This window comes from Pelobates fuscus, chromosome 9, assembly GCF_036172605.1.
Source record: "Pelobates fuscus isolate aPelFus1 chromosome 9, aPelFus1.pri, whole genome shotgun sequence".
Classification (NCBI taxonomy): domain Eukaryota; kingdom Metazoa; phylum Chordata; class Amphibia; order Anura; family Pelobatidae; genus Pelobates; species Pelobates fuscus.
In genome coordinates this window covers 38036136-38063831 of record NC_086325.1, presented here as the reverse complement: position 1 = coordinate 38063831, position 27696 = coordinate 38036136, and the positions used below count along the sequence as shown (strand labels likewise).

The window sequence follows — 27696 nt, the reverse complement described above, 5'->3', positions numbered from 1 at the left end:
GCAACCGATCCGGAGATTGCAGAGTGCTGCGGGAACACTGTATCCGATAGAACAAACGGTTTGCAATAACTGGATTGGCCTTCCTGGGCTACCGTAGCGGTGAAGCCGCTGTCACTGTGGGCGGATGAAGTCGCCTGGAAGTGTCCAGGTCCTGGCAGGGACAGGAAGTAGCTTGCTTTATGGCAGGAACAGGACCACACGTGTTGGGAAGTGAGCGTGGAATAGTTCTAGGACTTCACTAGCTGGAGTGCGTCTTTATAAGGAGGGTGAGCAGGATTATTGTGATTTCCCCCCATTTACTGTGTCCTAATGCATTGCATGCCCTGTGTGCGAAACTGCCCTGCTCAGGGGAAGATGGTTAGTTACACCCTCTATGGTCACATCCCTGGGACAGGTACAGCAATCTGAGTACTTTAAAACCAAATTGGGGGGGGGGGGGATTATATTTACACTGCATGTCTGTTACACAATAGGTATAGAGTAGACCCCACATAATGGTTGTGAGCTTGAGCTGGGTTTAAAATATCCTCCAGTTTCCATAGACTGCAATGTGCCAGAGAGAATCCCTATGACAAGTCCAGGACTATTGTATATTGAAGTGATCTACAGCAGGATGAAAATAAACTAATGTGAGGTCAGGTTCTTTAACTGATTTTACACATTACTCTATAGGTGTTGTTTGGGTATATACTGAAGGGCAGCACTTTTCCTGTATCGCCTAACATCATCAAAATGTATTATTATTATTATTATTATTATTATTATTATTATTGGTATTTATATAGCACCAACTTGTTTTGCAGTGCTTTACAATATTCTGAGCTGGCAGGGAGGGAGATTTAAAGGACCACTATAGTGCCAGGAAAACAAACTCGTTTTCCTGGCACTATAGGGTCATTAGGTACCCCCACCCTCAGGGCTCCCCCAGGCTCCCTCGGCACTGGTGACCTCTCCTCCTCCTGCCGACGTCGGATCCGAATGCTCATGTGCTGCAAGAGCCGCGCTCTCATTTAAACCGCCCATAGGAAAGCATTACTCAATGCTTTCCTATGGACGTCCAGCGTCTTTTCAGTGTGATTTTCACAGCAAGAATCTGGGAAGCGCCTCTAGCAGCTGTCAGTGAGACAGCCACTAGAGGCTGGATTAACCCTCAGTGAAACATAGCAGTTTCTCTGAAACTGCTATGTTTGCAGCTGCAGGGTTAAACTAGAGGGACTTGGCACCCAGGCCACTTCATTGAGCTGAAGTGTTCTGGGTACCTATGGTGGTCCTTTAACAATAAATGAGACATTTTACAAAATTATATATGTGTGAGAACTCTAGCTAGAAGGAATTTTTTTTTTTTTTTATATACAAGGGAAAGGAAACAAAATAAGTTTTACAGATATTTCAAGCAAGTAATAAACATATTGTAGGGATGGCTGACTGAATAGAGCCTTATGCATTAGCTCGTTTTGAGATCCCAAAATAGGAGAATGGTAAATAAATCAGTCTTTAAGTGAATTGAAATCTGAATGGCAAAAGTAGCTGATTTGTACAAATTATTTAATTTAGTCCTGACTCCTGGAATTAGTCGGCCCTGTCCGTCCCTCCCGCAGGGGAATTGTAAGCTGACAGGGCAGCAGGTAAAGACCGCCTGCTTGTGGCTCGCTTCCCCTCTCAGAGCCGGCCCACCTGCATTCCTCAGAGTTGGCTTCTAGCCTGCCCCTATTACACAGAGTTGGCTGCCCGTCCATTCCCCTGCATGGCCTCAGCACCGGGAGGAAGTAATTACAGTTCACTTCCTCCCGGCTCGCAGAGATCTGCACAGAGCTGGAGAGACAGGAGGAGGGGGTATCTGGAACAGTGGCAGCCAGCCCCATTAACCAAATGAGCCCAAAATATGGGAAACAGGAGGGTGGCTAAAATGTGCATTTGTTTTTTTGTGTGTATCTGTTATGTGTATATGTCTGTGTGTATTTATGAATCTGTGTGTGTATCCATTTGAGTGTATAATAAATACTTTGTGACAGAATGTGTCTATCAGTGTGTCCGTCAGGATATGAGTGTCTGTCTATGAGTGTGTGTGTGTGTTTAGGTCACCAGCCCCCTCTGATTACATGGGCATGGTGTTCTTACTCACTTTTTTTCTAACGCTGTGCCGTTCTCGCTGCAGCTGGCCTGCCTCCATAGCTGAGATTATCAATTACCAATCATCATCTCCTCGGAGATATTCAATAAGTCAGTGCATCTCTATGGGGAACGTTCAGCGCCTCCATGCATAGTGTGGAGATGCAGAATGTAAGTGCTGCACATATCTAAATATAGATATGCCTGATGCACTCTTTTGGACTTAGTTTTTGGACTCCTGATTATTCATTATCTATATTTCAAACTCTCTTTGTTTTTTATTTTGTTTGTATTTTCTCTTATGTAATGTCTTGTATATGTGCTTGTATAGAGTATAATCAGGTTTTTTTTCACCTGTGGCTCCGCCTCACCCTCCACCTTTTTTTGCTTTGTCTACTCTATAGGGCCTGTGAGGGAGCCCTATTTTTTTAGGTGTGCTGCCTTATATTTACCTCTGTAAGGTCTAATATATTAGCGATGATCCTTTGTACATATTTTTAAAATTAGGAATAGAATGATATTCTGCATATTTCTGTAAATTGGTATCGGTCTCACCTCTCCCAGTCACTGCATACTGTTTTCCACATCTGCAAACTCCAGCGTGTGGCCAATGAAGCGCCATGATGTGACCTCACATCACTCCTCCCTGTGAGTCTCCACATGCATAGCAGAGCTGAAGGCAGGGAGATTAGACTACGAATAATCGACTGTAACGTACTGGGCTGTCTGTCTCTGAATGATAGGACAGCAATCACATTCCTATCAGTAACAGCACTCTACGTGCTGGGATCTCGGCTAGTATGAGTTACTGTATTCTTGTAATTAAGTGTTCTTGCATAGCAAGACCACTTAATGTTATCTCACATATATATTATTCTTATTATAGACAAATTTACAACCCTAACTCCTCCCACAGTTTTTACACTACATAGACAGAAATAAACCGAAACGTGCGGATTGTTCCCGATTGGATTGCTATTACTTTGTGGAACGTTTTGCCGAATGGTTCACGAAATATCGTCTTTCTTGTGGCGAAATTGGTCCCATAGGAATGAATGGCAAAATGTTCAAAACTAGAGTGGGAGCTGGCAAAAGCTGAAAAATCAGGACATGATTTCTAAACTGCCACTATTCCCTCATTTCCAAGCCCACCTACACAAATCTTATATCAAAACGTTCAGCTATCCCCGCTGCCACTAAAAATGTCCACTGCTAAGCCATAGTCCTGATGGTTTTCACAATATGACCATTTGTTTGCAACTCACGCCGTCCATTGACATTCATTGAAACTCCACTATAGCCAGCTCAAACTTGAAGGGCAGTTTCTAAACTGTGACTGTGCCTTTATTTTATTTTTTTTTAAATTCTTTATTTTTGTAGTGCATATGAGGGTAACAGACAGGCACATGGTACCCCAAGGGCAATCCACATGCATATTGCAAAACAAAGAGTATACATAGCTTAGAGGGCGGAGGGGTATGGTAATACGGTGCACTGTTTTTTATATGTATATGATCACGCTTAAATCGCGTTGATTAGGCAATATATAGAATGTGGTACATAGATAACTTGCACATTTTTGGTAATTTGGAGTTTCATAGTGTTACTAACGAGTTTAACAAGATAACATTAAAAAATGATTAGACATACGCGTAATATCAAGTAGGAGTTTAACATTTACGTGCCAGGAGGAACAATGCTATACTGGTGCGGTAGAGCGGTAGGTTATAGGCACATTGTAGATAATGAAGGACATAGTTAGACTATAGTAACGGCTTAGGATATGTGGGAGTGTAAGATTAGTGCCCTAGAGTTAACACTTGGTTGGTCCCGTTAAGGTGAGGTAACCGGGTCTTAGACATAGTAACATCAAACATTATAGCTTACATTGGTAACGTAAATGCAAATAGGGCTTAACATGCAATGCTAGTGTCTAGGTTAGTCGTGCAGTGAAGCCGGCAATGCCATGACAGCAGTGGCAAGCAAGTCTAAGTCAACAAAGCAACTACATGGCATTTAGAGAATCAGCACATTTTCCAGGAGTGGTAATTAGACAGACAAGTATGTCTTAGCCAGTAATTGGAACTAGACAAACCGGCAATGCTTAACGTTGGGATATAAGTTGCATATTGTAGAAAACCACTGGGTCGCAATTAATTGTATGGGCTCTTTACTACTTGTGCATAGAGCGTAGTATGTTAGTGTGCGGACAAGAATCAGTGAGTAGTAGAGAATTGGTGTGTAAGTAGCTCTCTGTATTAGCTGTCATGGGATCCTTTTAGGCGCTAGACAGAAAAGGAAAGCGCTAGTAAGGCATGTAATAAAATAATTTTGAGCATAAATTTCAGTGGGGTCAGCGCAATAACAATTCTATGAGCTATGCCATGAATGTACTCAAGTAATAGTAGTGCTAGCAACCTTTTAGGGCTTTAAGAGTTAAGTCAGCTTGGGTGACAACACATTAAAAAAAAAAAAAAAAAAGGATGACATAACAGAATGAAATAAGAATAATAAAGCTGTGATACACACTGTCACTAAACAAGTAATATAGCGCTATTCGTAGGTAGCGGCTTAGGCAACAATGCAATAAATACATGTTAGGGGCATCGGCAACTGTCCTTAACAATGGTGTTCCAGTTCTGGACAGTGAAGCTGAATAGCTCCCAGCAGTTCAACGGTGTACTGTCACAGTGTGGGATATTTTATAATTTACCAGTCCTGACGGCGTATGTTTCAAGGCCCGGTGGTCCCGGTGTAACATGTACGAGGTGAATGCGTCTGGGTCGAGCCTCTGAGTGTCCCAAAGTCCCTACGACGTGACAGTTGCATAGGCCTCTGGAGTGGAATTCTGGGGTACAAACGGAGCGCTCCGATCCGGATCCCAGGTATGGGTGCGTTCTGGGGAGCAGGTGTTAGCGTTGCCCGTTGTGGCTGACTCCGTTAGCAGATCTTGAGGTAGGTTCAGTAGCCGGAGAAAGGCCGGGGCGTCCCGTATGTCTTGGATGCTGTGTGTGGTCGACCCTCTTGTGACCGATAGAGTCCTGGGAGGTCGCCACCGATAGTCCAGTTTGTGGGCCCGGAGGAGTAAGGTGAGGGGTCTGAGCGTTCGGCGCCACGCCAGGGTGCTGCTGGATAGATCCGGGTACAGAGAGATTTCCATGTTCTCAAACCTGAAGGGAGTCTTGCCCCTGAAGGCAGCGAGGATCATTGCTTTGTGTTCGCTGTTGCGGAGGTTCAAGATAACATCCCTCGTAGCCGTGTTTGGTGCCTTTGAGGGCTTGGGGATTCGGAAGACCCCCACTGGGGTGATCGTCTCATGCCGTCCATGTGGCAGGGTTGAGAGTAATATGCGGTCAACTAGTTTTGGTAGTTCAGCATCGGCGATGGCCTCTGGGATTCCCCTGATTTTTACATTAGAGGCGCGCCTGGCGTCCTCCAGGGCCGCGAGGCGTTGTTCGTACTGCCGGTTTTGGTGCTCCAGGTCTTGCACCGTGTGGTGTAGCGCGGAGATTTCCTGGGCTTGGGCTAGCGATGAGCCTTCAAGTGTGGAGATGCGGCCTGTCAGGCCTTGTAGGTCCGCGCGAAGTGCTGAGACCTCCTCGCGGAAGCTGTTTTTCAGGTCCGCCATCATTCCTTTCATGATCGCCACGGTGAGCTGTTCCGGTTCTGCCCTTTTACTCTGGCGTTTAGTCTGCCGCGGTGGGTCAGGGGGTGGCGGGTATCCCCCTTCCTCCTCCTCGGATAATTCCTCGGAGAAGTCCGAGCACCCTCCGTGTTGGGCCGCCATGTTGGCCTCTGTGGCTCCTCGTGCGTGCATCCACATATCCCCGATTGTTAGTCCCGGGGTGGGCTTGTGTGGTACCGGTCGTTTCCCTTTTTTCCCCATTATTTTGCTTGGTGTGTGTCAGTGAAATTAGAGGGATACTGGGGTAATTTCAGGCGTTTTTCGCTGTTTGGGGCTCGGAGCTCCGTTTACATGCGTCTGGTTTCTTCAGCGTTCAAGCCCCGCCTGTGTCTTTATTTTTAATACTTCAGAGACATACTATGCATCAAAATGTAGGTCTGGGTATTGTGATTGTCACAATATAAAGCTCTTCGCTGTAGGATGTATAGTTTTTAAAATACGACCGTTTGAAGATGGCAACCGCCAAAATACTCTGACCTGTGCCAGACTGGAGCAGCAAGTGATGTCATAGACAGGGCCTTTTGTACACCTGCTAATGTTTTTATAAATGTATGTTTTAATGTAACTGTGAAGCACTTTGGGCAACAACGTTGCAATTAAATGTGCTATATAAATAAATAATAACCGTTACTCCGCCCACTCCAGTTGTAGACTACTGGTGGAGGCAAGAACACTTCACACAATTTCCCCAGAAATTGTAGCTTTTCCAGTTGTACTATGTTATTTTTCCAACATGTTATGTATGTTGTTCAATGTAAATGGTTTTTGTTTTGTTTAGTTATTTGCAACTGCTCTGTGGCATCAACAAATAAATATGTGTAAACCCACTGTATACATATTCTACTTTAAACAGCTAACTGAACTCGTTTTCCTTTCTAGTACTCATCTAAAACCAGGCAAGATGGATGAAGATCTGTTTGTCACTGAATATCCAGTGAGCGCAAGTGAAGATGAGGTAGGCGGGACTCTTTTAAAACATACTACATTTTTATATAATACTAATTGAATATGGGAACATTCCGCTTCACTCCGGAATACGGCCACTAGAGGTGGACGTAACCCTGAAATATAAGCATTGCAGTTTCTGGGGGGGGAAAACAATATTGCAGGGTTAAAGAGACAGGGGCACTGCACCCAGACCACTTCAATGAGCTGTAGTGGTCTCGGTGCTTAAAGTGTCACTTTTGGGGGTCTTTGCAAGATGTCATCTCCTTTAAGGGGTTGGTGGCTGCCCGGTGCAGTGGAAGGTAGGTATACTTACTGGAAGCTGACCCTCACGGTTGTTGACATCTTCTTGCAGGAAATGCTTTTCAGCGACTGGTGCTTCAGTTTCCAGGAGCTGCATCAGTGCTGTATTATTGCACATGCATGATAGTACAACACTAAGGTCTGTCGTGGATCTTGTGGGAGCTTCCGTAGATCATGTCTCACTACAAGCGAGACATTGCCCGAATCCCACAGTTGTCACTCGCTCAGCCTTTTGTCTTTTAGTATTTTTGGAATACCATGGAATTTAATTAAACTAGTAGACACTCCTATAATATGTGTTTCCAGTGCAAATAGCTGGTGCGCCGCCATTTAGCCACTGCTTCTGTAGAGCAAAGCTTGCAGTTTTAATATGATACATTTAATGCAGTTTATTTCCAGATAAATGTTTTTGATTATATAGTTTATTGAATGTGCTTTGTTGTCACTAACACTTAACCTTATTGTTACTGCAGGGAGACAGCGACTCAGAAAGAAAACACAGAAAGTTACTAGATGCTATCTCCTCTCTGGATGGGAAGAAGAGGTCAGAATGGACAGGAGTATTTCTTTAAATAGCCTGGCTTACCCCTTTATTTTGTTCTGATTGAGTCCGTTTCTATTTTAGGAGGAGGTTGGCGGAGCGTTCTGAGGCCAGTCTCCAGGTGTCTGAGTTTGGAATCAGTGCTGAAGGTTGGTTTCCGCTGCCATTCTTTTTGGTGCTGTCCTCCTTTCTTCACTCTGTTACCCACTGTAATTAAAGGAACACAGTCGTAAAACAAATTTCTATGTGTAAATATAAGCTTCATGTTATACAATGACATTTCTTTCAATTTATGTATACTGAAATATTTGAAGAAATCACTTGCTTATCTTTACCACTTTCCTTTTTGGACTGCCATCTTTATGCACCTTTGCACAAAGTATTAATATTTGACCCAGTGCTCACTATTTTCCAACTGTCCTTTGTTTTGCAACTGTAACAAAGCCACTTTGGGCATGTTTCTCAATTTATGTCAAGGACATTTGTAACAAAACAGCCTTTTCATCTTCTTTACATGTTTTCTTATCTGTTGGTTTTGTAATGACTGAAGAACATGTATACACACCATAACCCTTTCCCAGGCGCAGATTGTTGATGATTCTGCTGTGATTTGTTACAGGTACCGGGGAAAAATTAACGCTCTCGGATCTTATTGCACCCATTGAAAAATCTACAAAACTTTCTACTGTAAAAAAACAACTGAATAAACTAAATCAGACAAAAAGTGTGGAGCTTCCTCTCACCAAAGAGGAGTCAAACCGGGTAAGCAGATATTCTTACAGGGTGTTTCACTAAAGTGAGTGATGTGGAGACTTGAAAAGAGAATTTTGCCTCAATATGGCTATTTTGACCTAAAATTCATCATTCCATTTTTTTTTTTTTATTCTTTTGCAGGGTGTTAAAATTTAACATAAATCTGCTTGTTCAGGGCACTAAAGCAGTAGCCCAATCTACACAAAATAATTTCATATTGAGGCCCTGACTAAAGCCCTGGACATTCACAGGGATAATCGCTAAATTCTAAATTTTTCTGAATTCAATTTGAATGGGAAAACTGATACAAGGACACAGTTTAGCTCTAATTGTGATACCAGGTTCAATGTTAGATTAAAAATGTTTTCCCTCCCAGATACAAAGAGTTGTGGCCTACAAAAAGGCATCTGAAGAAGTCAGTAGATGGGACCATATTGTAAAGCAGAATCGGAAAGCAGAACAGCTGGTGTTCCCCCAAAATGATGAAAAATTGAAGCCCACAAGAATCGAAGAAGTTGTGAGCGGCTGGAAAGTGAGTAATGTCTCTTCAGTTTAAATAAGGAGGTTTTGTGTAGGACATTATTTTGCCAGTCCCCTGTCTATAACTATTGCGTATACATTCAAACATTCTATGTGTGAACATTTCTATTAGACTAGGTTATCTTTATAAATTCGATCTCTTAAATAATGGCAATGCCTCATTTTTAAAAGGACACTATAGTCACCAGAACAACTATATTAAGCTGTAATTGATCTGGTGAGTATATTCATTGCCCTCAGGCTTTTTTTTTTTTTTGCAAACGCTGCCTTTTCAGAGCACTGATGTTCAGCGTCTCCCCGCTCTGCATGGGGACGCTGAATTTTCCTCCTAGAGATGCATTGATTCAATCCATCTGTATGAGGAGTCGCTGTTTGGCCCCACCACCTTTCCAATTTTAGCCAATCCAATGCTTTCCCCAGGGGAAAGCATTGGATTGGCAAAAAAGTGACAATTCTGATGTCATCAAGGGGGCAGTGCCGGCAGACCCGCGCGACGCTGAAAATAAGGTAAGTTTTATTAACTGTTATGGGGAGGGGCAAGCCACCTTAATGGTGGGTTAAACACTATAGGGTCAGAGATACATGTTTGTGTTCCTGACCCTATAGTGATCCTTTAAGGTATTTTAGTGAAGTTTACATTTTAGGTCTAATTTAGCTGGGTCTCTAGTGTGAATGTTATTTTGCAGTGATGTACTATGCAATCCTGCTGGATCCAGAAGTAAAATTATGTTCTGACCGGTTTCATAATCTATCCTATTAGACAGAACACGAGACTTTACGCTGGCTATATTCCCATCATGTCTGTCTTTAGTCACATTCCTTTTCAGCCTTGTGATCCGAATCAACATGTACTTTAAGATGCTGCTTGTGGCTCTCAGTGCTGTATAATAATTTGTATACTATTATAAATCACAGTCACAATACTTGCTTCTGGCTCTCAATTTAGGTTGCACACCGTAAAGTGAATAACAAACGTGAGAATTTCTATAATCTCTGAAGAAGGTATCTTGTCAATGACTTTCTGATACAAAGTTAAAGGGACAGGCCAGGCCACTAATGCGCTTTAGCTACTGAAGTGCTTTGTGTGAAGAGTGTGTCCTTTTTTTCATTTTACAAAAAGTGAAGATTTCAATAGAAATTACCACTTTTATAAATGAGCCTTGTTATACCACCCCTGGCTGTCAATCAGATAACAGATTCCTGTTACTTCCTGGTTTGGTTATCTATTGCCCAGAACACCTGCCTTGGGAAGACTTCTCATTTTCTTTGGGGTATATCTATTAAACAGTTTGCAGTGCCCCTTAAAAAGGAAACTATTCGATTTTATATCTCCTCTTCTCTGTATACTTTTCCTGTATGAACTTCTGGGTGCAAAGGACCCAGCTTATAACAAGAATTGACAGGGAAACCGGATCAGAATAGATGTTTCCTATATTTAATTGTATTTTTTTTTATTTAATTTTTTTTACAATTCACTCTTACATATTTTATTAAATATAGGAAAAATTTAACATAATATGAAAAGAAAACAGCAAAGTGACAGTTCCCCTTATGAAGGTGTGCTGGATTATTGAGAAAATATTGTACCATCATCTGGCTATCTTTACATGATTAACATGATGTTAATTGGCTTTTTCCCCTCCTAGGCATGCACACCTTTGGAAATGGAAATATTCAATATTCTTCAAAAAAATAATCAACCTTTAACCGATCCATTACTCACTCCTGTGGAAGAAGCATCACTAAAAGCTATGAGTCTGGAGGAGGTGAGAAGTGAACAGACCTCTTGCAGATATTGAAGGATTTTTCACCAAATTATTTCAATTGAATCAATTAAGATTTTTTTTTTTTTTTCGGGGGTGGGGTGTGGAGATCTAGATATCGAGAGATATATATAGTTATATATATATATATATATATATATATATATTTTTTTTTTTTTACTTGTCTGGTCTTTGCTGCCCTCTGCTGGTATAAGTGTTGCTGTACAATGCGTCATGCAAAGCCTATATGCTGGATTGTGTCTTGCAGGCAATGCTTCGACGGGCTGAACTTCAGAAGGCAAGAGCCTTGCAGTCCTACTATGAGTCAAAAGCTCGGAGGGAGAAGAAGATTAAAAGCAAAAAGTAAGAATTTTTATTCGTACAACACAACATTGCAAAAAGCTAAAACACTATTTAAAAAAAAAAAAAAAAAATTATTTCATCTTTTTCCATTGTATCCAAAAGCAGATGTTTCTACATATATAAAAAATATTTACAATAAAGCTGAAATTTGAGTTATATCAACCAATTTGCTATTAAGAGAACATGCTAATGTTAAACCTGTCCCTTGCGGTCTCCGCCATCTTCTTCTTTGGGATCCTCTTCAGCTCCTGGCGCGTCTGTGCTGTACTCTTGCACACGTCCAGTGATGTCTGAAGGAGACCGTGGGAACCTCCATAGACAATGCATTTTTCTCCACAACCGTTACTAGTACAAAGTGGCTGCTCTGCCTTTTTGTCAAACGTAAGAAAAATACAATCCCTACTGTCTTATATCTTTTGATTGTTTTGGAATTTCGGTGATTTTTAGACTTGCCTGTCATTCACTGCTGGGATACGCTGTTTTCTGCAGCCTTTTCTGATAACTTTTGTCGAATTTAGTGCTTTTTATAAAGCTTTCACTGTCCTCCACCATTGCAATTCATCGCATAGTAAAGCATGGAACCCAGTGCTTTTCTGTGAGAAGCATTGGATGTGAAGGTCTACAGTGAGAACTTAATTCAGTGTGACATCTTTGAAGGTGTTGTCTATTTTGCATTGAAATTTCCCCAAAACATCAATGTTTTATGGGGTTCTTGGACCAAAACCATCTCATTAAAGGAACACTCCAAGCACCATAACCACTACACTCTGGCAATACCCATTGTAAGTAATAAAACCGTTTTTGAACTCCTCAGTCAACTGATGTCCTCAGTCAACGAGCTAAGCCCTCCACTACTTGACTCTACTCTCCTATGCAGGACCTGGCTCTCTGGCTTCGGTATTGAAGGCAGAGAGTAGGGCTTAGCGGACCTCAGTTAAATAGTTGAAAATTGGATTGACTACTCACATGGGGAAACTTAAAGGGACACTATAGTCACCTGAACAACTTTAGCTCAATTAAGCAGTTTTGGTGTATAGAACATGCCCCTGCAGCCTCACTGCTCAATCCTCTGCCATTTAGGAGTTAAATCCCTTTGTTTATGAACCCTAGTCACACCTCCCTGCATGTGACTTGCACAGCCTTCCGTAAACACTTCCTGTAAAGAGAGCCCTTGCTTATTGCAAGTTCTGTTTAATTAAGATTTTTTTTTATGCCCTGCTATGTCAATAGCTTGCTAGACCCTGCAAGAGCCTCTTGTATGTGATTAAAGTTCAATTTAGAGATTGAGATACAATTATTTAAGGTAAATTACATCTGTTTGAAAGTGAAACCAGTTTTTTTTTTTCATGCAGGCTCTGTCAATCATAGCCAGGGGAGGTGTGGCTAGGGCTGCATAAACAGAAACAAAGTGATTTAACTCCTAAATGACAGTGAATTGAGCAGTGAGATTGCAGGGGAATGATCTATACACTAAAACTGCTTTATTTAGCTAAAGTAATTTAGGTGACTATGGTGTTCCTTTAAAGTTTATTAATTTCACTTAAAATATTAACAAGTTATCGCACTGGAATATTTAATATGTATTCTGAACAATTTGCTTCTTTTTATCTGTGGCTCTTGCTTTATAAAAGAATAATATTAACACAAACTTAAAAATGCATATGTGTGGGGGCGGGGCCTGACTGCCATGGAGGGAAGACGTGCCTGCTTGAGGCTCCCTCCTGATCTAAGCTACATCAACTAAATGGTCACTCCTGACCCACGAAAAACGACTCAAAATGACCCCAAGCAATGCACTGACCCTTAGTCCATACGGTAAACCGGTAATGCGGCCCGGGAGTGGACGACAGATGGCAGGCTATACTCGTGGAGGCATGCGGCCGGGTGAGCACGAGATGGGAGCGGCGGCCGAGCTCTCAGTCTGGAGCGACCCGCAAGCCGATTGCTACAAATGGGTACCCCGTAACCCCTCCCCCCGGACCGGTGGGGGTGATCCCGGTCCACCACTGGGAGTACTACCAGCTTTGGCAGAAACAAGCATGGAACAAGCTGGAGGTCGGGGAGACCCACCCAAGATGGCGGCGACCACGCGGTTCACGAGCAAACATGAGGTACAACAAGCCCCTGTGTCCAGCCTGGAACTAATATTTACAAACTTCTGGCTTAAGCTTGAGCACAGATTAAGGCAGGGGGCCTTGCTACCGCCCACCTCCAGACACCCGCCAAACCGCCCGCCGCCTGACCCGCAGCATAAAATGGCACCCCAGGGGAGGCCCAAACCAGCGAGAAAACATCTGAGAGACAAACAAACAGCTTACCCACACAGGGCGGCGAAACTGCGAAAACGACCAAGACGCAGTAGGGGCACACACCAGGCTCCCTCTACCGTACGAGCAACTCTACCCCAGACTACTGACTCACACAAGCGACATCCATCACGTCCACTGACCCCCCGCATTGAACTGCGACGACAGGGGCAACCGTGGCAGGGACCAGCGCAGCCCCAACGAGGCATCGGCTGAGGAACCTAAAGAGCACTGCATACCTGGGTCCATGACCGAAAGACTGTCCGCAGCAAGCTACTGATGCCTCATATGGTTCCTATTTGCAAATGCTATAGTTTTTATTGTTTTCCTGTGGTTTTTCATTTGATGTGTCCTTTATACTTTTATGAACCTGCTACGACCAATGATTTGAATCTAGCCACCTAACATAGCAAACATTGCAGTGTTAAGTATTACCTGTATTTACTTGTTTACTGCATCTTCATGTTCGCTCTGATGTTTAAGCTCTCATAAATTAGAGATTTAAAGCAAGGTTCACAGATATTGCTGCCTCTGAAAACAATCACCATTAAGCATGACAATGTTGGCCATATCAGAACCTCTAGTTAAAACGTATCTTATATTCTGACAACCTTTGTAGACCTAGACAAAAGAAATTAGCTTACTATATGATACACTAGAAAGACACACCCCCAAAAAGTGTACCTCACACACACTATATAAAATATGCACAAAAGCGTGTATAAAACCCCAAGGGTGATATACACAGGTAGAGGGTGGTACAAAACAATACAACCTGTTTATGGCTGATCGTGAACGTGGAATCTATTGAATGGCAAAAATACAAAATATGGTGAAGTAAATAAGGCAAAGATAAATTTTGCACGTGGTAGAGAACTTACAAAAGAGAGATGGTAATCACGCCTGTCACCCTGTCAGGGGTATTTGTCCAAATGAAGGATCAGATGTATATGATAGAGACTGGATAGCAGTGGAAGCAGGTGTCTGTCTCGTAGTATATGGAGAGAAGTTCCAGATTCAATCGCTTATACGGCAATATCACTTTTGCTCAGGAATAAAAGAAAATAGAAATAGTGCAGATTGTAGACCTAGCCTGTTATTATTATTATTATTTAAAAATGTGCTGTCAATCGCATGCCATGTCAAACCCAATGTTTCTACTCAACTTGCCAATGCTATTGTGGCATCGCAAGAAAAATGTTATCCGTATTTACATGCACAAGAAAAATAAAGAATTAAAAAAAAAAAAATGCATATGTGTAATAGTAGCAAACATTTGAAAGTAAAAGGAATGACCTTTTTCCTCAGGTTCCACAGAGTGCTTAAAAAGAGCAAGACGAAGGAAGCTTTGAAGGGATTTGAGGAACTGAGGAAAACCAATCCAGAGGCAGCGTTAGAAGAATTACAGAAGATAGAAAGAACCAGAATGGAGGTGACTGAAGAAGTCAAACAATAGGCCATATCTTTGTTTACCAGCATGACGCTCTTTAGTTTTAAGATGGGCTTAAAGGGCCTTCAAAGTACAGTAGCCACTACAACCCCTGGCACGTCCAGAGTCTTTTTTATTTTTTTTATTTTTTTTGAAAGATTGGACACCTACTGACTGTCCCAAGTGCCTGCCGATTGGCCCCACTTTACTGTTCTCTCTAATGCAGAAGTTATACTTAAATTTCAATATCAATTTTGTTCAACTTTGATTAGAATTAATTTCCTGAAGCCAGGAAATTCGGTTGTATTAACATACATAATGTGAAAATTAAACTTCTGCTTTATTGGTAAACGTGAAGAAGGGCTAGATGATGGCACCTGAATTATGCAGTAAGTGTTAAACCATTCAAAATGGTTTCATTCTTAATGGTGGGATGATGAAAAGGGCTATACCTTGTGTCTCTTGGTGACCCAGGTATAATTTCCTGTCCAGAACTATTTGACTCTTAACAGTGGGATGGCGCCAGAGGATTCCTGGCACCAAAACTACTACAGTAGACCGTAGTAGTTACTGTCTTTATAGTGTCCTGTCCCTTTAAACCTGGTAGGGCATTATGCTTTAATAGTTTACACACACTTGGAATGTCAATGTTATATTTGATTATTTTCTGTTTCACATTTTTTTTTTTTTTTTTTTTTAACTGGAGCAGTCAGCAGCTTCATAGCATTGTGACTGTGACATTTATTGCGTACATACTTTGAATAGCTAAACATTGCCTTGAAAACCAATGGCATGTTTACTTCACTTCTCAAATTTTGCTATAGAATTGCATTTTATATTTAATGGGCGTACTGTTTTTATTATTCACCCATGTCAATTTTTTATTTTAATTTTTTTTGTTTTAAAGGAGCGAATGTCCCTGAAACACCAAAATAGTGGCAAGTGGGCTAAATCAAAAGCCATCATGGCAAAGTATGATGACGATGTAAGTATTCTGTATGTTTGTGGCGAGTGTAATAATGACAAATATTTGGGCACGGAATAATTTGTAGTTTTTTTATCAATTTACAGCAAAATTAAATATATTGTATGTGAGCAACTGGGCAAGCATGGTGGATTATATGCATTAATATATTAATTGTAAAGAGCTGGAAATTTTTTTTTTTTTGTTGCAAATTTTAGCCCACAATTTCCAAGCTGGAAAATAGAACTAGTGTATAATTTTGGCCTAAAATTTGCAATACCTTTATCAATTTGCTACTTTTCCAAATTTAATGGATATACTACAATTGTAACATCAAATACCGTATTTGTATTGAGGGATGGTTATATTGTACTGATCTGTAGAATTCTCATTCATGTGATATGAGTGCATGGTACAATATATATTGTTTGCAAAGACTAAATAAGCAAGTAAATGAATGCTGCCAGTTTAAACAATGTTTGCCATGGCTACTCCTGGACCTTGTGTCAGCTCTCGGACCAGACGTCAATGGGCACTAATCGCTAGAGACTATTTGAGTTTGCTTTTGTATAATGTAGGCTTTATATGGCTGTACTATTTATTTATTTTTTCAGTAAATAGCTGTGACATCAGTGGAAAAATTCATCTAAAATTTTTATTTACTTAATGCAAATATATTATTAGATTTAAATGTGGCTGATCTGTTGAGTTGGATTCAACCTGGGCTTTCAGTCTGTCATTCTAGTCCAAGTTGGATGGAATTGCATTTGGTAATGAGGAAGTGTATCTGCACGGGAGGGTCAGCCTTTCGGTACCAAAGAGGTTTCAAAGCATTTTATCAAACAGATCTTGGTACTGTAACCATACACTCAAAGCACCATAACCACTGCCATGAGCTTTAGTTAGTGGCGCTTAGAGTGCCCATTTAAACAGATTTTTTTTTTAAATGGTAATGGTACTCTTTTTTTTTTTTTTTTGTCATGAAGCATTTTAATTAATTTAGTATAATATACATTTTTTTTTAAAATTACAAATTAGAAGTTACGTTTGGCATCTTGCATGACTTTTTTGTTTCTGTAAGATGTAGAAAAGAAAATTAAATAATACAACAGTTAAAACAATAAACAAATACACTAGTCTAAATTATGTATGCTCTTTTCTAAACATTCTAGGTATTTGGAATATTAGGTTGGTTCAGGATTGGGAATAACTAGCTTGAGGTGTTTTGTTTCGGGAAGTTGGCATAAAGGCATTTTGGTTTTTAGAACTAGTGCAGTCACATATCTGCCGTCTGATCGGAAAATGTTACGTGAAACAAACTGCTTCCCCTTTTGATTAAAATAAAATGTTCAAATATTTCATGTTATTCATTTTAGAGATCAGTTTCTTAAGGTTTATGAATGCTACAAAGAGATCTGTTGAACTAAATGTGTAATTGCCACTGTGCTCAATAGGTACATATTTTTGTATCTGTATCAGTTGTACCGAATGTCAACTCTTGTTACCGTTACTCTGTTAGGCACGCAAAGCAATACAAGAACAACTTCAAAAAAACAAGGACTTGACTCGGAAAGTGGAGGTTTTGTCAGAAAGTGATGAGAGTGAGACAGAGGAAGCTATCCCAGATTTTGTTAATGATGCGGAAACCAATCTCGATGGACTCAACCCCTGGATGACCGGAAAACTGAGCAGAGATACAAAGGACTCTGGGAATCAAGAGGAGGAAGAGAAGGGTCAAACTGACCCTGATGTAAACAAAATGGCAGAGGTGTCGGATCATGATAATTCCGAGGCTGACCTATCGGAGGAAGAGACCTTGCTTCAGGAATTTGAGGATAACCGACGTCTCAGGAAAATGCATGAAGATGATGCTATTAAAGAGCCTGGTTAGTTTTTTTTTTTTTTCCCCTTTATTTTCTTTTCAATTAAAAGGCCTTATATAAGTTTGTACAAAAAGTGTTTTATGTGAAGGGGCTAATATTATAAGAACAGGCTTTGAGTAGGCCCTGTCCAAAATGTGGTGCTCTTTAATTACAAGCAGGCTTAAGAATTCGATTATATGCTGTAATTAATTCCTTTTGAATTTTGTACTTTATAAAATTAATAACAACTTAAAGTGACACTAGGCATCATAACCGCTTCATCTCATTGAGGTGGTTATGGTGTTTGTAGTTTCCTGGCATTATCCCAATGTTCAGTATCAAGCTGTTATTGAATTGCTTTACACTGATTAAGGGTTCCTTGGAGCCTGTGACTCCAACCACCATTTGAGGTTATTACGAATGCAGTTACACTCCGCATCAGCCATCCTTTTTACACCTGCTATAGGCTGCCGCCACTGTTTATGCTTATATGGAAGCATTAGTTTGAGCTGCAGAGAGGGGCCAAACTGTCAGTCAAATTGGTTCAGGACAGTATAACACTGAACGGGGGAGCGAAACCAGAAGATTCCAGGCTTCATAACTTCAATGATGTGAAGTGGTTATGGTGCCTACAGTGTCCCTTTAACCCCTTAAGGACACAGCTTCAGAAGCTGGACATACCCTTAAGGACACAAGCAATTTTTGCATTTTTTGCTGTTTGTGTTAAACTGCAATTTGCATATCTCTCATTTATTGTACCAACACATATTATATACCGTTTTTTAGACCACAAAAAGAGCTTTAATTTGATGTGAAATATACATATAAAAATTTATTACAAAAAAAATAATGTTGAAAAAAACAAAATGCTTTTTTCCCCAAGTTTTGGCAATAATATGCAAACCATAACTTTTAATTCATATAGAAAATAAAAAAAATATACATCGTGTATATTTTTTTATTTTGTATATGAATTAAAAGTTACATTTTACTTTACAAAGACCCTGGAGTGCATTCCATTTTGTGTGTGTGTGTGTGTGTGTGTGTGTGTGTATATATATGTGTATATATATATATTAACCTGTGGTCTCTTTTCTGTGACAGATTTTCACGCTTTTTAGTTTTAATATATTTTTTTTATTTTGGGAGAGAGAAATCGCTGCATGCTGGAGATAGACGTTCTGTATTCACTTACAGTGCTGTGAACATGTCTTAAATGTGAATACTGCAGTTTACTTGCTCTATTAAATATATTTTCACTTCCTCCTTACACTCCTCAGGACTACAAAATTGGGCGATGTGGGAGGGTTTTTCCAGCGAGACGAGTGGTTTGTTTCTCTTGGCTTGTTTCTCTTCTCGGAAACAACCTTGCGCATACACACATGGTGTTCACTGCTAATACAGAAGCACTGGATTCAATGCTCTCCTATTATCAGACTGGCAGGTTGCGATGGTTGCTGCACATGCGACCTAGGTACAACAATGCCTTTAATTGTGCAAAGTCTGAAACGGCTTTCAATGATTAGTGCAACTGGAAGACAGGCCCTCAGAGCTGTCAACCAAGCAGCTGGCAGCTCTCAGTTCGAGCTGCCTAAAATCTGTTATATTGAGATGGTGCGTGTGGTCTGCCCACATCACACGCATGATTTTGGGCTAAGCTCTCCCTACACCCAGAAGCAGAACTTAAACTGTTATTAGCTGCTATCAGTTTACATAGAGGTTTCAATTGTCCCCAGTGATAAACAGAACAGCTCTGAGGAGAAACTGATTTTCCCATAAACCTTTTGTTGGACAGGAGCTTTCAGCATGACCTACAGGTTTGGTAAAACTTATATATTGTTTTTGTCTCATCTTATGTAATCAATCATGTGACAATCTCTTGTAGATGCTGTCAAAGAAGCAGTAAGCAATATTGTTGATGGCACAAGAGAAGAGCAAGTAACAGAGTTTAACCGCATGTTTCAGAGATTCTTGGAGCAAAATAAAAAAGATAGCGTCAATAGGAAAAGTAAAAACAGTGACCCTGAGGAACAAGAAGAAGATAACGATGCTGAGGAACCAGTAGAACTTGCAGAAGAAAGTCCATTATTGGTGGAGAGCATGGATAGAAAACAGAGCTTAGTAGAAATTGATGCTCTTGGACAAGACGAACTGCAAGATGATCCCTTAAAACAGTCTATTCCACCAAGCAAGAAGGAGAGTGCAAGGCAGTCTTTGCCAACCGTCACAGAGATCCAGGATAAGAAACCAAAACTTATTGACCACAACAGTGTTCTACCAGTAAAGGCCCATAAAATTAAAACATCGTTACTTCCTACTACTGTAGAGGAAGAGGAGGTAAGCGAGCTTTCTATGTGGACAATCAGTCAATAATCTTGATTTATAATGCAATTGAGAGGATAAATGGAAAGTAGAAGTGTGAGTATTCATCTACCGTATATACTAGAGCAGGCATAGGCAACCTTCGGCACTCCAGATGTTTTGGACTACACCTCCCATGATGCTTTGCCAGCAATATGAGTGTAAGAGCATTATGGGGGATGTAGTCCACAATATCTGGAGTGCCAAAGGTTGCCTATCCCTGTACTAGAGTATAAGTCGACCCGAATATAAGTCGAGACCCCTAATTTTACCCCAAAAAACTGGGAAAACTTATTGACTCTAGTATAAGACCAGGGTGGGAAATGCAGCAGCTACTAGTAAATTTCTAAATAAAATTAGATCCCCCCAAAATTATATTGAATATTTATTTGCAGTGTGTTTATATGATGCAGAGTGTATAACCCTGGGGGGGGGGGGGGCATTTTTTTTATTATTTTAATATAAATTTTTTTTTTATATTAAAAATTTTATTTTATTATATTATTATTACAATTTTTATTTTTTCCGTCCCCCCTCCCTGCTTGATACATGGCCAGGCAAGGGGGGCTATATTATTCCCTGGTGGTCCAGTGGATGGGCTGTGCAGGAGGGGGGCTTGGGAGCAAGCTGTTATTTACCTTTACATCAGCTCCCTTCTCCTCCGTTTGGGTCGGCTCCACTGTAAGTCTCGCGGTCTGAGTTCTGCGCGGAGCGTTGCCATGGGCTCTGACGGCCGCGGCTCTCGCGAGACTTACAGTGGAGCTGAACGGCACGGAGGAGAAGGGAGCTGACAGGAGCTGCTGTAAAGGTAAGTAAACGCTTCCTGCCAGCCCCCAACAGGACCGCCGGGTTTGTAATGAGTCCGGCGGTCCTGGTCTGTATTATGGCAATGTAAGTTGTCATAATACAGTCACTGACTCGAATATAAGATGAGTGGGGGTTTTTCAGCACAAAAAATGTGCTTAAAAACTCGTCTTACACTAGAGTATATACGGTACTTTTAAACTGTAAAGTCTGCTTGTCTGGGAGTGTTCAACCTTTGCTCTCCAAGTCGTTTTGGACAATAATGCGGTTGACGGTCATAGAATTCTGGGAGATACACTTGGTAGACCAAGGTTGGACACCCCTTTGTTAGATTAACAGGATTATGCAATGTATGATACCCATTGTACAGTGCTGCTGAATTTGTTGGTGCTTTATTAATAATAATAAAATGATTTTACACTCTACCCAATTCCCTTTATTTTTCCTAAGACTGTTTAAAAAAAAAAAAAAAAAGCCTTGCTGTGGCTTCTATGCTCACAATATATTACATTGCAGATTTTTTAATCTTTTTGGTATTGTTAAATCTAAACTTTTTTTTGTCTTCGAGTTTTACAAAAAATATCAGCTTAGAATAAAAAGTGGTACATAAAGTAAATAGTGATATATATATATATATATGTCCCTGTAACTCAATTGTTGACTTATTTTATATATAAAATATTATTTTACTGATCAGGAGGAAGACGATGAGGTTGATCAAAAAATGATCATCCAAGAAGCGTTTGCTGGAGATGATGTCATTAAAGATTTCCTTAAGGAGAAACACAACGCAGAAGAAGCTGGGAAACCTAAGGAAATCAACCTAGTTCTGCCTGGCTGGGGAGAATGGGGTGGACTAAATCTGAAACCCAGCAAGAGAAAGCGGAGCAAGTAAGGTTTAGCAAAATAATGTTGGCACTATTCATTGTTTTTTTTTTTTATATATATATATATATATATATATATATATATATATAATTCATTTATCCTTATCTCAGCGGAAGATGCCATGCAGGTCAGTCACTAAGCAATGTCGCTAAGAGCCTATCCCTGCAAACTCACATTTCAATTCTTCTTAGTTGTCTTGATTTCCTTTAAGATGTCTATTCCAGATTCCTGCATCTTTCTTGTCCTATCCACACCAACTTCAGTGGGTATACTGATCTAGCCAATCAGTATCCTATCCCTAGGAATGCTGGAAAATTGCATTGAGCATGCCTGACAGAATTATGCATGTGCAGTTGGAAGATCTCTTCACCTTGCAGCATCCTGACCGTTGGCGAAGAGAATGGAGTCAGATCAGTGTGATTTTAATACATTGCAGGCTTCAGTGTTGGGTTTCTATGCCCTGTTTCTGTCATTACTGGACTGGTCTGAAACTGGGATGTGGGTGGGGGCTGAATAAACTCCCCTAAATGAGAGGTGTGCCCCTTAATGCAATCTGACCTAGTTTATAGTTAATTTACAAATGTTTATTACAAAGTTTCAAAAAGTTTTCAAAGTCTCTTGCTTTATTTTGAATTTGTATATTTGTTTAAAAGTGTTTGCTTGTTGGTTAAAAAAAAAAAAAAAAGGAATTGTCAAGTGTCCCTTAAAGCTGCCCAAATACTGTGCGTTATATTGAGCGAACACTGGATGCTTACACAATCAAAGGGGCACTATAGTCACCAGAACAACTACAGCTTACGGTAGTTCTGGTGAATATAGTCAGTCCCTGACGGCTTTTTGTTGTAAACACTTTTTTTCATTTTTTTTTTTAAATAGAGAAAAGGCAGTGTTTACATTACAGAGGGCCACTAGAAGTTCTTTCTGGGTCAGCGCTGCACAGTGTGTAGCACTGTCAATCAACGTCTCTTCACTCTGCATGGAGATGCTGAACTTCCTTATTTAGATGCATTGATTTAATGCATCTCTATGAGGTACTGCTGATTGACCAGGGTGGTGTTTGGCTTTGCCCCATTCTCATGAGAAAGCATTGTGATTAGCTAAGATCATAAATTCTGATGTCAGCTTAGGAGGCATTTCGGGGGCGGAGTCAACCACACATTTCTTGTGTTCAGATGAGCTTTCTAAATATGCCAGGGGGGGGGGGGCAAGCATGTTTAACACTATAGGGTCCACTCTATACACTATAGCAGGAGTCCTCAAACTACGTCCGTGGGCCGTATCCAGTCCGCCAGGGTCCTCAACCCACTCGATGGGCCCTATATCTTCAGGGGCCCGGTCAGCGCTGCGGCCGTGCAATAGCGCGACCAGGCCTCTTTAAAAAAATTGCAGCTGCAAGTAGTGCTTGGAGGAAGTGACAGCTGGTCACTTCGTCCCAGCTCCTTCCGCGCGGGAAGGAATAGAGACCGTCCGCGAGGACGGAAGAGCCGCGCTGACTCCAATCAGCCATAGCCACCCTCCTGCAAAAAAGTAAGAAAAAATTTGCTGTGTATGTGTATGTATTTCAGTATGTATTTCCGTATTTGTCTGTGTGTATGTATATGGATGTCCTTATGCATGTTTGTGTCTGTATATGTCTGTCTGTTTCAGTATGTATAGGAATTCGTTAAAACATTTTTCAAACTATAGTCCGGCCCCCAACAGTGTCTGAGCGACAGTGAACTGGCCCCCTGTTTAAAAAGTTTGAGGACCCCTGCACTATAGGAATTCATGTTTGTGTTCCTGACTCTATAGTGTTTCTTTCATAATGTCCTCCTCAACCTCCAGGATTGCGTGCGCACACATCATTTAACATATAAAAATATGGAGAATTACATACAAACAGCTGGTAAGAAATGCCCAAAAATGTAAATTATGTAAATATATTACATTATGCACACACCGAAGTATTAGGCCGTCTCCAGTTTGTCAATCTGCTCATAAATGGTTTAACATTAAACCACAGGGCAGCTCCAGGTTTATATAGGCAACATAACCACTAGTGAGCTGTAGTCGTTCTTTTTCTTAGTGTCCCATTAACGAGTGACATAAGCTTTTTAGCTTTTGAAAAAATTTAACTAAGAGAGAGAGAGAGAGAGAGAGTGTGTGTGTGTGTGTGTGTGTGTGTGTGTGTGTGTGTGTGTGTGTGTGTGTGTGTTTGAAGGGCATTACACTTTGTATAAAAAAATAGATTTATAGGTTCTCGAGTTTTTTTTGTTCCAATAGGTCTTATTATTTACCTCTCTATCTATAACCACACTTTGTATAGATAGAGCATTTTGTAAAGCTCAGTAGAAAAAAATTATATAGAATAAATTAAATAAAAATAACAATTCAATGCGTAAGCATTTAAATTTAACCCCTTAAGGACCAAACTTCTGGAATAAAATGGAATAATGACGTGTCACACACGTCATGTGTCCTTAAGGGGTTAATTTCACCGTGCCCCCTCAATCTGAAATTCCCTTTTTAATAAACTACTACAGTTGTCTGTGGAATCATGCGAGGTAACATACTGATCTGTTATTTGCAACTTTATATTTTTTTATTTTTTTTTTTTTTTTTACAATGACTTTTTAATTCAAATGAAGCCCTTCCCGCTTGATCAAGCAAGCCATTGGAGCAAAAAAAATAAAAAAATAAAGTACTATGGTGTCTCCACAGTTGAATTGTCTTTGCCACTTTTTCTTATTCTGTAAATCTGAGACTTGCAATTATCTGAATATTACTTGTTCTTGGAGATACTTTGGGGACTCCAACGCTGCTAAAGGTTATGTTTTGCTTTCAAAGTGACTTGAAAAGTGTAATTGAGAGGATCCCTTGTTGAGCTCCTTCACGGATCTCTTGCTGTGCTTCACTTAGCCATACAGTGCCGAGGGACTGCAGATATACTGCTGTCGGGAGGACTAAGACTTATGTGTGTTTACATTTTTTTTTTAATTATTGCTAACAAAGTGTGGCTTAGCAGTTTGATCTCATGCTGAAAAAAAAACCTGTTTAGTTCCAAAAATATAAATCTTGCATTGCATCCCTTTGGCACTAAAGAGGTGAATCCTCTATCTTTTTAACTTAATGCGCACTGGTGACCTTTTCCTGCCCCTTTGTTGTTATTTGATCTGTGTTCTTATTAATTTGCTCTCTATTCCAGATTTATTATCCCAGCTCATCCTGCGCGCCCAAGGAAGGACCGTCGACTTCCTAATGTCATCATAAACGAGAAAAGGAGTTCAGGGGCTGCAGCCCATCAGGTGAGGAGAAGAGCGTTTTAAAGCTTCTGTTGGCGTATTGTTGGGTCTTTGTAGAAGAGTTAGCCAATTGAATCGGTGCCTAATATTTTCCACTTTTGTTTCAATGAGAAAAGTAAAATATAAAATTATAAATTAATTTTTTTAGTTGAGAGCCACCGGCCTGCTATCCTATATAATCAGAATGAAAAATGTGTATTAAAAAAAATAAATTCTTATGTTTGTTCTGCACATGTCCGTGTTGTTTGTAAACTATACCATATAATGTCGATGTATAGATCTTGTACTGTGCCTGCATAAAAAAAAAGGTTGAGAAAATTTGTAGAATTTATTTTTTTCCATCAATTACCAGTTCACATCACCATACTCGTACTCAATAAGTTAAAATGTTAGTGTACCTTCTAAGCCTCTGCAACTTGCCTTGTTTTTTGCTTTTTCCTCATTGTTCACTGAGCGGAAAGGAGTAAATGGCATCTAGGCAGCTCTGGTTGGAATTACGGTTATTTTTGCAGCTTCAGCAGTTACCTCCTCTGGGCTAGTCTTTATTTTTATACTGATGAATAGCAATGGTCCAACAAGCTGCCTTTCACTCCTAGGGGAACCAGTGGAATTGCAGAATTCCTATTTCCAGCTGTTAACGCCAGCAAACTGGTGCATCCTTAGCACTTGTAATTGGAGAGCTCCCACTGATGCTGTAATAAGGGCTGCTTCCTTTCTAACATTATTTTTATATTCTCCCATATAATATAATATATAACTGCTATGGTTGGTTGATCAGGGTTTTTGCCTATTCAAATGTGTATACAGTAAGACTATCCATCTGTTAACAAATAAACATCAAGTTAGATCAAGTCTTTATGTTATGCAATATCTGTAGCATTGTTTAGTTTTTCTAGGTGTTCCATATATTATTGTAATGGAATATTCTTTGTATATTGCATTTTTTTTGTCTTCTATAGTTGTTTAATTTCTTTCATGTAATTAAATGCTATTGTTCACCTAATTGTCTTTCCTATTGGCTATGTTAGGCAATTATATGGAATTGTGCTCCCCTAGCTGTTTGAGTATTGTTTTTGTTTTCCTTTTCGTTTTATTGTATTAGTTGGGATTGAACAAGCTATGTATACTAATAAAATTTTGCTGTGCTTACAGGTTAGTGTGCTCCCTTTCCCATATAATAACCACACACATTTCGAGAGCACCATCCGGGCCCCTGTGGGTAATACTTGGAACACCGAGAGATCTGTGCAGAGGTTGATTGCACCTCCAATCATTACCAAAAAAGGGCACATCATCGAACCCATTACAGAAGAGGCTCTCCAAAAGCACGGACCATCAAAAAAGCCCGATATGGAGCTTAACAAACCAAAACCCGAGTCAAAACGCCCACCTACAAAGCACCATCGCCACAAAAGACTCCAACAAAAGAAGAAACAATAGTTTGTTTGTTTTTTTTGTGAAAAAGAAATGACTACAATAATGACCCAGCTGGTGGCTGAGACTAATGTCTCATTTTTGTTCCAGTGTGGACCTCACTGTGTTTAGAATACAAACTTTTAATTGCCAGTTTCAGTGTGAAGAAGCTTATTTTTTAGACGAATGAGGCTGTACCACCCAATTGTGTAGCTTCTTCGTGACCGTCTCTGTTAACTGACTCTGAAAGGTATATTACAGAAATTGTGGACAGTTTATCTCCTAAACCATCTTTTAGTACATTTCCATAAAAAAAAAAAAATTTGGGGAACATATTGTTTTTCTAGGTAACATTTAAAATTTCAAGTTGAAATGTATCTATCAAGTGTGGGCTAGTTTCAGGCCACAGATATGGCATGCCTGAGGATATTGTCTTTAATTGTGTGTGATTCAAGCTGTTGACTAGGCCAGTTAGGTTTATCACTTGTCAAATACGGGAATATAATTTTTGTGAACTTCTCATAATAAAATAATTTCTAGAAACCAAACACAAGCATCATCTATTCTTCAGAGGTCATTTTGTGGTTTTGTATTGATCCTTGCCACGAGTATAACGTTTTTATTATCATTTTATTTAATTTGCTATCTGGTTCTTCTTGCAAACGTCTAAGCACTGACAAGGTTAATAAGAACGGTCAGCCACCGCTCGTTATTTACTGAAGAAAAAGAATCCCAAAATAAAATCCTAGCTGTTCGCAATGCATTTTTTTGTTGTTTTTGTTTGTGTAGCCTTGTAAAATTTATATCCTGTATAATGATTTGTAATGCCAGTCTTGTAGTTTCCACATTTGCTTAGAACTGGTATTTTATTTTAAAAGAGTGAATGTATTATGCAGATATAATAAAGGATCATAGTATATTTTATTTCTCTGCTCTGCGGACATTCATTGTGTTCTACAAGGACATACATACATAATCTCTGACAATTCTGTTCAATGCTGACTCAAAACACTAACCGAATTCTATCACTGCCCATCTGTTATACAGGGATTCGGGCAGCTTTTGTAAACATCTGACTAGATAAAAACAGTGGAAATCTGTTTTGGTCCAGTGTTTAGCCCTTGTGTCAGCATAGTATGATTAAATATAAAAAAAAAAGTGAATTTTTGAAATTTATTTTCTAGTAGATTATTCTATGTCATAGTAGATTGCTTATGCTATACAAGCTTGTAAGGAAACTGTTAGAGAATATTTTAATGTCACTGACCCAGTCGCTTTGTATTCCCTATACCAGTGCTCCTCCACCCTCTCCTCAAGGCACACCTAACAGTGCAGGATTTAGGGATTACTCGCGAGTGTCTAAGGGGTTTAGAGAAGAAAAAAAAA

At 40.0% G+C, this 27696-nt stretch overlaps 1 protein-coding gene across 2 annotated transcripts; it reads left to right on the top strand.

The window, feature by feature from the left end:
- On the top strand, positions 1-26632 carry UTP14A (UTP14A small subunit processome component). 2 transcript variants are annotated; one of them, XM_063431867.1, is made up of 15 exons: positions 1-266; positions 6674-6749; positions 7516-7586; positions 7668-7732; positions 8203-8345; positions 8713-8868; positions 10523-10642; positions 10908-11002; positions 14617-14740; positions 15645-15722; positions 17221-17587; positions 19449-19900; positions 21426-21619; positions 24801-24900; positions 26050-26632. In XM_063431867.1, the coding sequence occupies exons 2-15, from the start codon at positions 6696-6698 to the stop codon at positions 26335-26337; spliced, it is 2307 nt and encodes a 768-aa protein (XP_063287937.1). In that variant the 5' UTR covers positions 1-266; positions 6674-6695; the 3' UTR covers positions 26338-26632. The 2 variants fall into 2 exon arrangements, with proteins under 2 accessions (XP_063287937.1, XP_063287939.1); XM_063431869.1 differs by lacking the exon at positions 1-266 and adding an exon at positions 361-394.
- Positions 26633-27696: the final 1064 nt, after the last annotated feature.